The 12,869-nt window shown below is 39.4% G+C and overlaps 3 protein-coding genes across 12 annotated transcripts in view; 1 reads left to right on the forward strand and 2 right to left on the reverse strand.

The window, feature by feature from the left end:
* Nucleotides 1-793, reverse strand: part of ALKBH1 (alkB homolog 1, histone H2A dioxygenase) — a 44,657-nt gene extending 43,864 nt beyond the window's left edge. For 6 of the 10 annotated variants that reach the window (XR_016020917.1, XR_016020915.1, XR_016020919.1 and 3 more), the window contains exon 1: nt 543-793. Coding sequence is in view for 1 of the 10 variants with exons in the window: in XM_019733532.3 (XP_019589091.3) it covers nt 543-725 (183 nt within the window). In the remaining 9 variants the exon portion in view is untranslated. The remainder of the gene's footprint in view (nt 1-542) is intronic. The other 4 variants (XR_016020922.1, XR_016020921.1, XR_016020920.1 and 1 more) reach the window with 2 other exon arrangements.
* SLIRP (SRA stem-loop interacting RNA binding protein) lies at nt 775-7,506 on the forward strand. Its single transcript, XM_019733533.3, has 4 exons — nt 775-924; nt 3,436-3,494; nt 6,771-6,878; nt 7,399-7,506. Exons 1-4 carry the CDS (start codon nt 831-833, stop codon nt 7,468-7,470), a joined length of 333 nt encoding a protein of 110 aa, XP_019589092.3. The 5' UTR covers nt 775-830; the 3' UTR covers nt 7,471-7,506.
* Nucleotides 7,507-12,869, reverse strand: part of SNW1 (SNW domain containing 1) — a 28,302-nt gene continuing 22,939 nt past the window's right edge. The window contains exons 11-14 of the mRNA XM_019733531.3: nt 12,071-12,167; nt 10,199-10,316; nt 8,268-8,431; nt 7,507-8,184 (exon numbers count right to left, since the gene is read on the reverse strand). Of these exons, the coding sequence (XP_019589090.2) occupies nt 7,986-8,184; nt 8,268-8,431; nt 10,199-10,316; nt 12,071-12,167 (578 nt within the window). The 3' untranslated portion in view covers nt 7,507-7,985. The remainder of the gene's footprint in view (nt 8,185-8,267; nt 8,432-10,198; nt 10,317-12,070; nt 12,168-12,869) is intronic.

The following is a 12,869-nucleotide window of genomic DNA, read 5'->3' on the forward strand; positions in this document are numbered from 1 at the left end:
TACTTTTCTTAATTTTCATGGGGAAAGGTAGAAATAATGCATGATGTTTGGATTCGTTTGCCCTCTACTTTCAACTTGTGGAGATCACCTCAATCTTTCAATGCCCTCTTTCAAGAAAGCCCAGAGAAGACAGGGCCCAGCTTTATGGACAAAGGCTTAACCAACAACATCGATCCCTACTGGTTCTGGGATTACTCAGGTAGTTGGTTTTTCAAGCTCCAGGGCTTGAAACGTCTATGTTAGATTATTTGGATTTTTCCATAAGTCGAAGTAGAAATGCAAATGGGCAGTTAATGGAAAGAATAAACTCCAATTCTCAGACGATTTTGACCGTGGGTGCAGCCACGCATAGCCGCACGGAAAAACGGGCACCAGAGCGCCTCATCGCCAAAGTCGGTGGGCAGTGCAACTCCGCGCCCACGGAGGCCGAGCATCGCTCAGTATCAGTCCGGAGGCGAGAAGAGGTGAGGAGGGCAATGAAAACCCTCCAAAAAGCCAGCAGATTTCCGGGGGTTGGGGGGGCGCCGCTCCTCTCTCCGTACCTTGTGGGCGCCGGGCCCCGTGCCGCGAGCAGCGTGGGCCGCCGAGAAGTCGATGACCCCTCCCAGGTCTGGGGTCCCGGGGCGGCTCTGCCGGTAGAAGCGGAAAAGTTTCCGAAAGGCGTCCTCCCCCGGCTCTGTCGCCAGCGTAGCCACGGAGCCCATGGCGGCCGCCATCTTCCCCATTTCGCCGCCCGGCCTCCTCTGGCCCGGAAGCAGATTCCCGTGCTACGTTGTGACTGGTCTTTCCGGGGTCGCGACTTTAGGTCACGGAGGTCCCTCCATCTAAAGATGGCGGCTTCGGCAGTGAGGGGCGCTATGGCTCTGAGGACAACTGGCCGGCCCGTTGCTTTTGTCAGAAAAATTCCCTGGACTGCGGCCGCGAGTGAGTGACGGAGACGTAGCAGGGGCGGCATTTCCAGGTCCCAGCGACCCTCACGGGGGCACTTCCATCAGCGCGGTCGCTGGGTCGGGAGGCGTGACACGCTCGCCAATGAACAGAAAGAAATTTGTTCGCAATGAAGCGTGTACGAACGCCCCTTGAGCTTTGGGGGCACGTACTCACGGTGTTTGCTGTTCGGGGTGATTTGGCGCAAAGCTTTGTCACTTGGAAACGCTTCAGCTTTACCGTGTAGAAGAGATAATTTTGATTGCAGCGTGGAGGATGAATTCAAAGGGGCAAGATTGCAGGCGAGGAGACGACCTAAAAGGCAGTTTCCGTAATTTAGTTCACAGATGAGGACCTGAACTCGGGTAATGGTAGCTGGGAGGTCAGATCCATTTATGTGAAAACAAAATCGACAGCTTTTCGCGATGGCGTGAAAGCGGGAAGAGCACACAGAAGGCGGGAAAGAGAGGAACGACTAACAGGTTTTTACCGTTGGTGAATTGCGTGGTTAGACTGTAGGACAAGCAGGTCGGAAGAAGATGCGTGAAGTTTAAATGTGTTGAGGTTGGGGAACCAGCGTGGTCTGTGTCAGGCAGTTGGATAGAGGAGGCTGCGTATCATTGAGTGAGACGTGCGCGCTGAAGACAAGCAGCTTGGGCTAGAATTCCAGCTCAGCCGTTTAATAGTGGAGCCCGAGTAACCGACGAATAATTAGGTGAAGGGCTCACCACTGTGCTTCAATTTCATCGTCTGTAAAGTGGAGTCAATAACGCCTTCCTTATAGGATTCATTGGATTAAATGAGTTTATATGTAAACTGCTTAGACTTGTGCTAGATGCAGATTCAGTCCTCAGTAAATGATAGTTACTTTCATGATTTCTAAAGTTGCAGCTCCTGGGAGAGGCGTAGGCTGGAGATAGAGGGTTGGGAGTAATCAATACTGACATCTGTCACCAACATTGATTTTCGTCAGCTGCTGTTGAGATAAGGTTTTTACTTTTGCTTATCAACATTTTGGTACGCAATTTCACAATTTATGTTTTTACACTTTACAATTTTACATTTGCTTATGGTCACTTTTGTAGATGTATCAGGTCAGCTCACTTAAAAGAATAGAACAGAGGTTACTGTTCTCTTAGTTTTAGTGGCCCACGTGTGATAGTAGGATGGGAAATAGATTGGTTTGTGTCCCACCTTCTCAATGCTGGGTGAAGACCAAGCCTACTAAAATGTCTTGCTCAGGCTTTGTGAAGCTGTGGAAAGGCTGAAGAGAGGGGTTTCTCCAGCATCTTGTAAATGCAAGATTCCAGACCCTAATGGGCTGACTTAACACCCTTCAAAAGAGTTTGTGTAACATTCAAATTTGAAACAGTCTCTCAGTTCATTCATTCAGCAAATATTTAAGGAGTATGTGTTACGTGGTAGGCACTGTTCTTGGTGCTTGCAGCTGTTTTTTAAAAAAATTGTAAGTAATTTGTTTTGGAAATGAATGTTTTCCAGAAGTTTTAATACCTGGTTTAAAACATGGATATTTAACACTATTTTCTTTAACTTCCGGTAGCATGTTATGTGAGATCCCGATCTTGCCAGTGATCTGTCAATCACTGGAAACAGTGGACTCTGCACTCAGGGAGCTTACACTGCAGTGGGGAGAGGAGACTTACAAGCTGCAAATGGCAGTTGTTGAACCAATGAGGTTAAATGAACTAGGAGAAAGAAGCAAGTAATATGAAATGTAAATCAGCAAAAGTACAAGCAGTGCAGTTCACAAGAGAAAATCATGTATTTTTTGATCTTGAAGATTATCCACTGTTTGAGGCCTCATCAGGCTAGTACGTTGTATTGTGTTGCATTATGAGCCCAATAAAATAATATTCAGTGGATGTATCTGGCCTGAGTCTTAAAGAATAGTTACAGTTTAGGCAGGAGGAAATAGGATTACTGAGATATCAAGGGGGAAGGAATGATGTGCCAAGATGGGAATCCACAGGATGGAGACACAGAATTTCATTTGCTGTACTCGAGAGTAACTATGCGCCAGCAATGGGAAATGAGGCAGGAAGAGTAGGTAGGGCCAACTCAACAAATTTTAGAAAACCAACTGTTTAACCTAGTGTAAACTTTAAATTCTGAAAGCCAAGTAAATTGAGATTTTATTTGGAAATGTCTACTACAGCTAGCGGCACTCTGTTTTGTAATTGTCTTCTATGTGATCTTCTCATAGGGATTATAATTTGTGCACTTAGAACAGTACCTGGTATGATGAAGACTACAGTCAACTCAGTAATTTATCTGTTTCTGTCCCTACCCATCACCTCCTCAAATCTGGTACATTGCAGTTTTATAGTCAACACCATAGCTGCCTCCTAAATATCAAGGCTTCAGAAAATACAAAGTAGCTTTGTTCACAAGAAGTTTGGGGACTCTAAGACCCCTTTTGGTTTCTATATACAATCTAGGATACAAAATACATTAAGTATTTTTAATATGTTTTCTCCTCCTATACAGGTGAGCTGAGAGAACACTTTGCACAATTTGGCCATGTACGAAAATGTACTGTACCTTTTGTGAGTATTATTTTTTTTTAAGTGTTGTTATCCTCTGATTTTTTATTTTTTGTCAAAGCATGTCAACTTATCTGAATGTCTAGTGGAGTAAACCTGTTGTCTTTGTTGATAAAATCATGGGTGATACTGATGAAAAAGAAAGAAAACCCTTATCCTAGGCGTTTATATTAGTTTTTTTATTGTTGAATAACAAATTGCCACAAACTTAATGGCTCAAAACAACATATATATACACATATACACACACACACACACACACACACATATACATATGTATATATACGTGTGTGTATATATATGTGTGTATATATGTGTGTGTGTGTATATATATGTATTTATATATATATATGTATGTATGTATATAAAATATATAATCTCACAGTTTCTGCAGATAAGGAGTCTGGGCACAGCCTAGCCGGGTCCTTGGCTCAGCTGGGGCTTTGGGCTCATCAGAGGCTCAACTGGGAAAGATTGGTTTCCAAACTCCTATAGGTTGTTGGCCCAATTGTCTTTCAGCTTTAGGACTGAGGTATCTTGCTTTCCTGCTGGCTTTCAGCTGGAGACTGCTCTTAGATCCCAGAGACTGCCTGTAGTTCCTTGTTACTTGGCTTCTCTGGGCTATTTCACAGCATGGCAGCTTGCTTCCTCAGAGTCAGGAAGGGAATTTCTTTCTCTAGTTTGCCAAGACAGTCGTATAATGCAGGCATGGGAGTGACACCCCATCACCACTGCCATATAACCTGATCAAGGAGCAGTGTCCCATCACTTTTGCCGTTATTTTTTTAGTTCGAAGGATGTGACAGGTCCCTCCCACACTCAAGGGGAAGCGGTTATACAGGGGGTAACATGGTGGGACATGTGGATATCAGGGGGCCATTTTATAATTGTGCCTCCTATAGTATTATAATAAAGACTTGAGATAGTAGAGGATAGTTTTATCATAAAACTAATTGCCAGAGAAGTAACTATTTCCACCTTTATCTTGAGTGCTTTTATAAAGTGTTTTCATATTTAAATGTAATAAATATGCTTTCTCATGAGGGTTTAGAAATCTATAATTTGTTCTGCTTTGACCTGGGCTGTATTATTTGTGGGCTTTCTAAAATTACTGGTTTTGTGGGCGTGTGATATGAATACAGTTTATACACACTTCACTAAAACTACCCTTTTTCCTTGTGGCTCTGAAAAGGCTGGTAAAATATCAACCTAAATTGTCGTAAGTTCTTAACTCTTGGTTTAATGTTACTTGCCTTCCAAAATATAACATTACTCAGATCTAGTATTAGGAAGGTGTAGGAGGGAAACTAGCACTCAAATTGTCTAAGTTTAACTGGTACCTTCATACCTGAAGGGTAGTTTGGCAAAATCTATCAAAATTAAGAATTTAGGGCGGCCGGATGGCTCAGTTGGTTAGAGTGCAAGCTCTGAACAACAGGGTTGCCAGTTCGATTCCCACATGGGCCAGTGAGCTGCACCCTCCACAACCAGATTGAATACAACGAGCTGGCACTGATCTTCCAGAGGGGTGGCCGGATGGCTCAGTTGGTTAGAGCGTGAGCTCTCAACAAGGTTGCTGGTTCAATTCCCACATGGGATGGTGGGCTGTGCACCCTGCAACTAAGATTGAAAATGACTGTATTTGGAGCTGAGCTGCGCCCTCCACAACTAGATTGAAGGACAACTTATGGGTCCTGGAAAAACGTTGTTCCCCAGTATTCCCCAATAAAAATAAAAAAATAAAACTTTGCATTTGCTTTGATTTAGCAATTTGATTTCTAGGAATTTATTCTACAGAAATGTGTGGTTAGCATGTTGAAAGCAGCGTTTAATAATATCGTTACTGGAAAGAACCTAAGTGATTATTAGTGGGATTGATTAAATAGATACTAACTCATTGATACAATGGAATTTTATACTGTTGATTAAAAGGACGAGGCATATGTATTATGGACATGAAAATCTGTAAGCTTAAAAACTAGTTTTACAGAGTATGAAATTTGTGTTTCTTGAAGTTTCTATAAATAAAAGTAACAGATTTTTCTTGATTGTCATTTCTTTCTTAGTATAAACAGTAATTTAGGGCCTGGAATTAACAGATCTTAGATTTAAACAAAAGGCTTTGATTCTTGCTAAAACTAAATAAAATGTAACCAGAAAAAAATTAGTTTCTAGTTAAATTCATTGTACTCATGTTAGAAATCCAGGTTCCTATCTTAGATACAGCGTATCTAAGTTTTAACCACAAACAGGTTTTTTTTTAAGGCCTTTTCTTACGGAAATGGTCATATGGAGGTAGAGGTGAGTGCTTTAAAAGTTGTCTTATTTATCTGAAGTAAAGAGTGAATCACTGGGACATTACCAGAAATGTTTCCTGTGTTTTAGGTTAATATTTACAAAGTTACCTTTGAAGTATGGGGCTAATTTCTAAGAATTTGTTTTTTTTGGGGGGGGGGGCAGAGCACAACATAAATTTGTAACAAGATTCATGGTGTATATTGGAGTGGAAACATCTTGGTATCTGAACATCACATAGTAGGGCTGGTGGTGGGGGTAGGATGCATCCAACACACTACAGTCTCTTTTCCACATGGGCTAATGTGTACAAGTTGAATAAGCACTCTGCCTTTGGCACAAAGTAGCAGAATTGTTTAACCACAAGTCTGAAATGAGGTAAATAAGAGCAATATATTTTTTCTTTCCTATTTTTCATTAGGAGCACGGATAATGGTGGTGGTGGTGATGAGGGTGATTGGTCTCAGAAATCGTCAGACATGCAACTAGGTTTTAAAGCTTAATTTTCTAGTTTCTAGAAGTTAGAAACAGGGAGAGTATTTCTTTATGTGATCAAAATTTCCCTGGACTATTGCTGTGTGTTTTGTATCTAGAATGAGACAGCTCATTCCCATGTTTTACTTCTCCAATGGCAGCAGAAAAGCAGAGAATGTTAAGAGTAACATAGATATTAAGCTTTGGGTAACTAGGAGGGTGAATATGTGTTAAAGCAAGGTTTTGGACATTTATCAAAATGTCTGTTACCACTTTTTGGCAGATAAAAAAATTGGTACTGTGTTTCCCTGAAAATAAAACCTAACCGGAAAATAAGCCCTACCATTTTTCAGGATGACATCCCCTGAACATAAGCCCTACTGCGTCTTTTGAAGCAAAAATTAATCTAAGACCTGTGCATATTTTGGGGGAAACACGGTATTTGATTTGGAGCTCATGGAAAAGTTCTCAAGTTCATGATTAATGTTTTCTTAAATTTTGAATTTTTAGGACAGAGAGACTGGCTTTCACAGAGGTATGGGTTGGGTACACTTTTCTTCAGAAGAAGAACTTCATAATGTACTACAACAGGAAAATCATGTTATTGATGGAGTAAAGGTAAATATTTTTCTGTATCATGAACTTTCTGTACATCAATTAATGACATCAGAAATGTGGAATGACAGGGCCTGTAGGAGAGCTGTGATTGAAGCTGCCTCAATGTTTGTTAAAGAATGGTGGTGGTGGTAGAGCGTCCAGTTGTAAAAGGTCTGGGGAAGGAAGTACAGGAAGACTGCTGGTTAGTATGTGTGTGTAACACGGACAGTGGAAACAGCAGTCTACTTACAAGTCAGGGAGATTGGGGTTGAAATCCTGGCTTTTCCACTATTTATGTGACCTTGGGTCAAACTGATTTACAATTCTTAAAAAATTATTTTTCGTTTTTTTCCCCTTTTTTTCTTTGTGATTTACAATTTTTAATTGAAGACCAGGGAGTATTACGAACAAAGAACAAAATCCTCTTGACTTATTGGTGCTGATTCCCTAATAGAAAGGTAGTCTTCAAGTGGCAGTTTTCAGTTTTAATGTTTTTGCAGACATTGCCTTTCTTTACAGTGCTTATTTGATTTTTTTTCAGCTCCACGTTCAAGCTCAAAGACGAAAAGTTTTGCAAGGGGATCAAACATCTGATGAAGAGAAAGATTTTTGAGAATATAACTGCCTATTAAATAACTCAAACTGAAAATTTTGTCTAAATGTTTTTATTTGAAACAAATAGTTGCACCAAGCAAGAGCTTACTCTCCCCACTCCAAATTGAAACAGAACACAGTAGGGGAAAACATCGCTTGGCAGGACAGTTCCAATGTGAACATCCTTCTCACTGTGTTTGGGGTAACTTCATAAGCAGTCATTCTTACACAAAGTCTTAACCCCAAATTACTAAGATCACACAAAAGGAAGTGGTCTTAATTTCATGTGTGGGGTAGTATGTTCTATAAATGCCAAGAGGTGGGAGAAGCACAAACACAACCCACTCTTTAAAAAAAACTAAATAGTTCAAAGTAGAATGATCCATCCCCCCCTTTCTCCCATAAGAAAAAGTTGCACTGGGGTCTGACACCCAGATTTGGTTTTTATCCTGGCCATTTAGAAAGTGTTCCCCCACATGACCTGCGTCATTAGGGTTATGGATAATAGTCCATTCACTTTGGAGAGAGAAATGTCTACTCCTTCCTCCTCTTCTTGCCTTCATGCTCATGTTCCTTGGGGCGGCTGCTATCTGAGGGTCTTTTAGAGCCACCGTGCTGTTTGGCTTCTTCCAAAAACTTGTCCAAACCAAAAGGATCTTCCTCAAACTGAACTGGTCCTTCCCGACCTCTTTGCCTACGGTCTGAACCAGAAAACTCCTTATCGGGAACAAATCTAGGAAAAAAGAGAAAGGACTTTTATGAACTACTTTGTTTTCACTGGTGCAAATATTGAAACTGAACTGTCTGCCTTGGTACCTGTTGGTCTTTATTCTGGCTTCTAGGTCATCACCATACATGTCCTTGTCCAGATTTTTACTGGGCCTGTAAATATTCTGGGCCATATCTTTACCACCTCTCCAGGCTTGATCATAAACATTGTAAATTTCATCTTCTCCACCTGCAAAACCACTGTCCATACCCTGTGGAAAAAGAGAGGACATTAAAAATACATGTATTATTAAAAGTTGAATCTGACTTGTGAAGAGTAAACCCTTGCTCGTTCATAGCTCACATTTTCAATCAGCTGCAAATTAAAAAGGTCTCCAGAAAAAACCTCACAAAGTCCATAAACTTTTCTTTGGGTCCTTAGATTAAATAAGGTTGCTCATTAACAAGTTTGACTACTTCAGTGACTTGTCATTAAAATTGGGGAATACTAACAAGCAGGTATTTGACAGTTTCACTTTGTATAGACACAGTGGCAAGAAGATGAAAGAACTGGAAAGCACTTATCTGATGCTATTTAATAATATATTCATTCCTTCACTGCCCGAGAACTTATTGCACAAGACAACAGGGCTCACAATGAAAATCTTACGTGAACAAACTTGTGTCAGATGGTTCATTAACACAAGGATGTGCCTTTTAAGAAAAAATTTCATCACAACTTTTAAGTGATTTAGACTTAATTTTCATCGCAACCTTTAAGTGATTTATACTTAAGCTAATCAGAGGTGACTGTTAAATATTTACTGATGTGGAACTTTCATGCCTCACCCCCTTTGCTCAGGCTGGTAAAATGCCACTGCATAGCGTTTTAAGAATAAAAGCTTTGGAATCACCACACCCCGTGTTTGAATCTTAGTTCCTTTAGGTGTCAGCTAAACCTCTGTGTGTCGCAATTTCCTCACTTTTAAATAGAGGTAATAATAGTATGGCTTCACAGGGTTTCTTGTAAGGATTGAGATAATACAAGTAAAAGACTTAGAACAATGCCAGGAATGTACAAAGCACCCAGTAACTTAAACTAGAAGAGCTGACTCAAATGCTACCTTCAGCTCTTCCTAAAACCACTAAGTCATAACTAACTTTCCCCCTCTATATCCCAGAATTTTTTACTGTGTTCTTACCACAGTCTGCCTTGTCTTTATTTATATACATACATCTCTCTTTTCCAGTATATTTGAGGGCTCTTGAGGGCAAAGGCAAATCTATTTGATCTCACTGATTTATGCACAGTAAATAATACTGGGTGAATTAAAACCCAAAGGGACTTCTTCAGGCCCAGTGTATCCTAGCTACTGTGTTTCCCCAAAAATAAGACCTAACCGGAAAATAAGCCCTAGCCTGATTTTTCAGGATGCTCGTAATATAAAATAAGCCCTGATGTGTCTTTTGGAGCAAAAATTAATATAAGACCCAGTCTTATTTTCGGGGAAATACGGTAGGGCTTATTTTATATTATGAGCATCCTGAAAAATCAGGCTAGGGCTTATTTTCCGGTTAGGTCTTATTTTCGGGGAAACAACAGTAGTTAATAATAACTGGGACTAGAAATTAGATTTCCTGACTAGTACTTTAGTTTTATAGTTTCATTTTTTAAAGAGCCCAAATTTATGTGTTTTGATAGCATTAAAAATTTTTTCAAAGATAAACAAAAACAAACCCAAGAGATACTTTTGTAGGACACCAGTTCTACTTTAGAAATAAAAGAATGACATACCAGAACAAAGTTTTATAACCTAATTTCTTTCATTTTCTACCAGTGTCTCAAATCTTAACCAACTGTAAGAGGTCAAAATCAGAGCTGTTTTGTTTGTCTCTTAAGTTACAACATGCAAATTCCAATTCTTTTCTGTAGTCATGCTAGCGTACCTTAGGCTGATACCAACTTACGATGTTAATTTTCTTTTCCCTGAGGATCGGTACTCCCATCAACACTTAAGATAACGCTATTTCTATTGTACCTTGGATTGGTTGAAGAGCCGCTGATCATACTGAACTTCACTGGAAGTCCGAGGATTGGGCACACCAAGAGCAATCACCTCACTGATATCTCGATTTTCATTTCTCTGTAGTTTCGACCTGTTTGGAAATACTATGTCACTAACTGAAAACTCTTCACTGAATTTCAATTTAAAAACACAACCAATCTCAGCAGCAAAGGAAATGAATATGTCCTGTTAACATCTTGTGAAAATATATTCCCTGATAATGCATACTTGGGTTGGCAGCTCATACAGCATTTCAGATACACGGTTATTGGAGGTAGGGTTTTACAACTAGGCCCTCCTATTAGCTGAAAAGAAATGCCAAGAGACTTATTCTTGGCACAGAAGCCTTTAATACAAGCAATCACCTCACAATGAATGCTGAGATAGGAAACTGTTATGGTCTATACTTGGTATTATATTAGGATTGGAGGGGCCTGGATACCAATTAGATGTATCATATGAATCATTTTCAATAAGCTAGAATCAGTTTTTTTACCGAACCACATTTAGTAATTTTATCCTATTAGAACTTTGAGGAAAACATGTCAGTGACTGGATTACTCAGTATGATTTTCAACAATCAGATTAATTCCCCTGCTGTTTCAGTATGTATGCAATCTATATCACAATGAAACCATGGTAACTGTCATCATTTATTTCACTAGAAGCCCAGGTCTTAAAATGATTTCTACAATCTGATTTTCACCCAATCACAAGTTTACAGCTTTTCTCTGTTATCAATTCTTATAGCGACTTTACTGGTTTAAGGGCCCAATTTATCTACAGAGCCATTTTGATTTTTACAGCTTAGGAGTTTCAGACAAAAAGTGTCACTAACTGCATACTTTCACACTTTATTCCTCTTTCTTCTACACCGTACATTTACCCGCAACTCTACATTCAGGTTTTCTGCTTCCCCATAACTTCACTTATCCAGGGAGATGAAATATGCCATCAAACAACAAAGAACATCACCGGGAATCTTCTGTTTCATGTTTAAGATATGAATTGAAAAAATTGATTGTATCAGCTCATAAATGATGAAAGGATGGAAAACTGCTCATTTGGAAAGAAAATGTTTTATATTTGCATTTAACCCTCATTCAGAATTTCAGCTCCATATTACAGCATTTCCTCAACTGTTCAGCAATTTCAGTCCTCAGCCTTTGGTGAACTGTAAACTTCACCAATCCCTACTTTATGCCAAGTCCCCATACATATATTTAGTTTGTTCTATACAAGTTGGTACTTGTTGAGTGCTTTGTCTGTATGTCAACTATATTACAATTTAAAAAAGAGTGCTTTGTCAATTTTCCCAAGTCATTTTATATAATAGCTCTTTCTGAATTTTAAGTAAAACTGCTCATGAGTAGAAGCTGATTTTCACTTCCTACAAAACCTGCTTTCCTCCCCCACTGTACTCCGTATAGTGCTCTGCGTGTACAAGGATCTCACTAAAGGTATCGCAGCTTATTTCTTGTCTAGAGGAATAGGCACACGATAAATTTGTCTCACCATCTGAAATTGAAAAGAACAGACCAGAACAGTTCTATCGACTATTGTTTTTTCATAAACATGATCTGAATGTCCTTTTCTATATCCCCATCATTCTCAATTCTAGCTGACTTTACAAGGTGATGGAACATAAGGTTACTTTCAGGGATAGTTAATTCTTCTGCTAAGACAAGGTAAGTAGTTCAGTGCAAGAAAATAAGTGCTGATCTGTTATCAAACTAAAGAGGAAAGGGAGAGCAGCAAACATGGTCTTAGTGGACTAACCCTCCTCTCTAAAAGGTTCACAAAGGCCAGTCTTCAAAATTTGTCTTTATCTCAAATAGCACCTACCTCTTATCAGGAGCTGCCCTGGAAAGATTCCGGTCATGTTGTCTCTCTTTTCGCCTGTCATGCCGGATTTCATCCCTCTCACGTGCCTCCCCATCCTCTGTGTGGACAATTACTTTATCACTATATTGCCCATTAATACTCTGAACAAGAGAATAATCTTTAACCTTAGAACATTCCATAAACTTCGTCGTAGTCACTCAGTCCTTTTAATCTTAATTATAATTAATTTAAATCCAATAGTATTTGTTTAATTTTTGAATGTGAATTCCAGAATCATGCATGCAGCTTAAGTGTTTATAGGGATAAAGGGTACTGACATTTTTAAGTTACTTTGAAATGCATCAAAGTAGTAAGGTGGATTGAAAGATGATGGATAAAGAGATGGTAGAAATGTGAATTTAGCTGTATTAACTCTTTAAAAAATGTTAACTGTTACCTATAGAATCTACATGGTAGAAATACAGGTGTTCATCGTACAATTCAACTTTTCTATGTATTTAAAATTTTTCATAATAAAATATCAGGAAAAAGGAATTATGCATAAGTTTACCCTTATTTATTATATTCACAGGTTGCCTTTGAATAAAGAACCTTTTGCTTGTGGTCCATAGGGGCTGGTTGCACCTTGATCTCTATCTGTTGTGTTTATGTCTATCTTTATTTTCTCTACCCTCTCCTGTCTAAAGAACAGTGTGGTTAAGAGCATGAGCTTTGGAGCCAGTCTGTCTAGATGCAAATCTTGTTTCTATAACAGATAATGGGACCTTGTGCATGTTCCTTAACCTCCTCCCCTGTAAAC

This window comes from Rhinolophus sinicus, chromosome 3 (genome assembly GCF_057876585.1).
Source record: "Rhinolophus sinicus isolate RSI-liver-muscle chromosome 3, RSI-T2T, whole genome shotgun sequence".
In the NCBI taxonomy this organism is placed as follows: domain Eukaryota; kingdom Metazoa; phylum Chordata; class Mammalia; order Chiroptera; family Rhinolophidae; genus Rhinolophus; species Rhinolophus sinicus.

Coding starts and splice junctions, on each gene's coding strand:
- SLIRP (XM_019733533.3), top strand. CDS start 831: ATGGCGGCTTCGGCAGTGAGGGGCGCTATGGCTCTGAGGACAACTGGC. Junction 3,495..6,770: donor GAAAATGTACTGTACCTTTT/GTGAGTATTATT, acceptor TTGAATTTTTAG/GACAGAGAGACTGGCTTTCA. Junction 6,879..7,398: donor ATGTTATTGATGGAGTAAAG/GTAAATATTTTT, acceptor ATTTTTTTTCAG/CTCCACGTTCAAGCTCAAAG.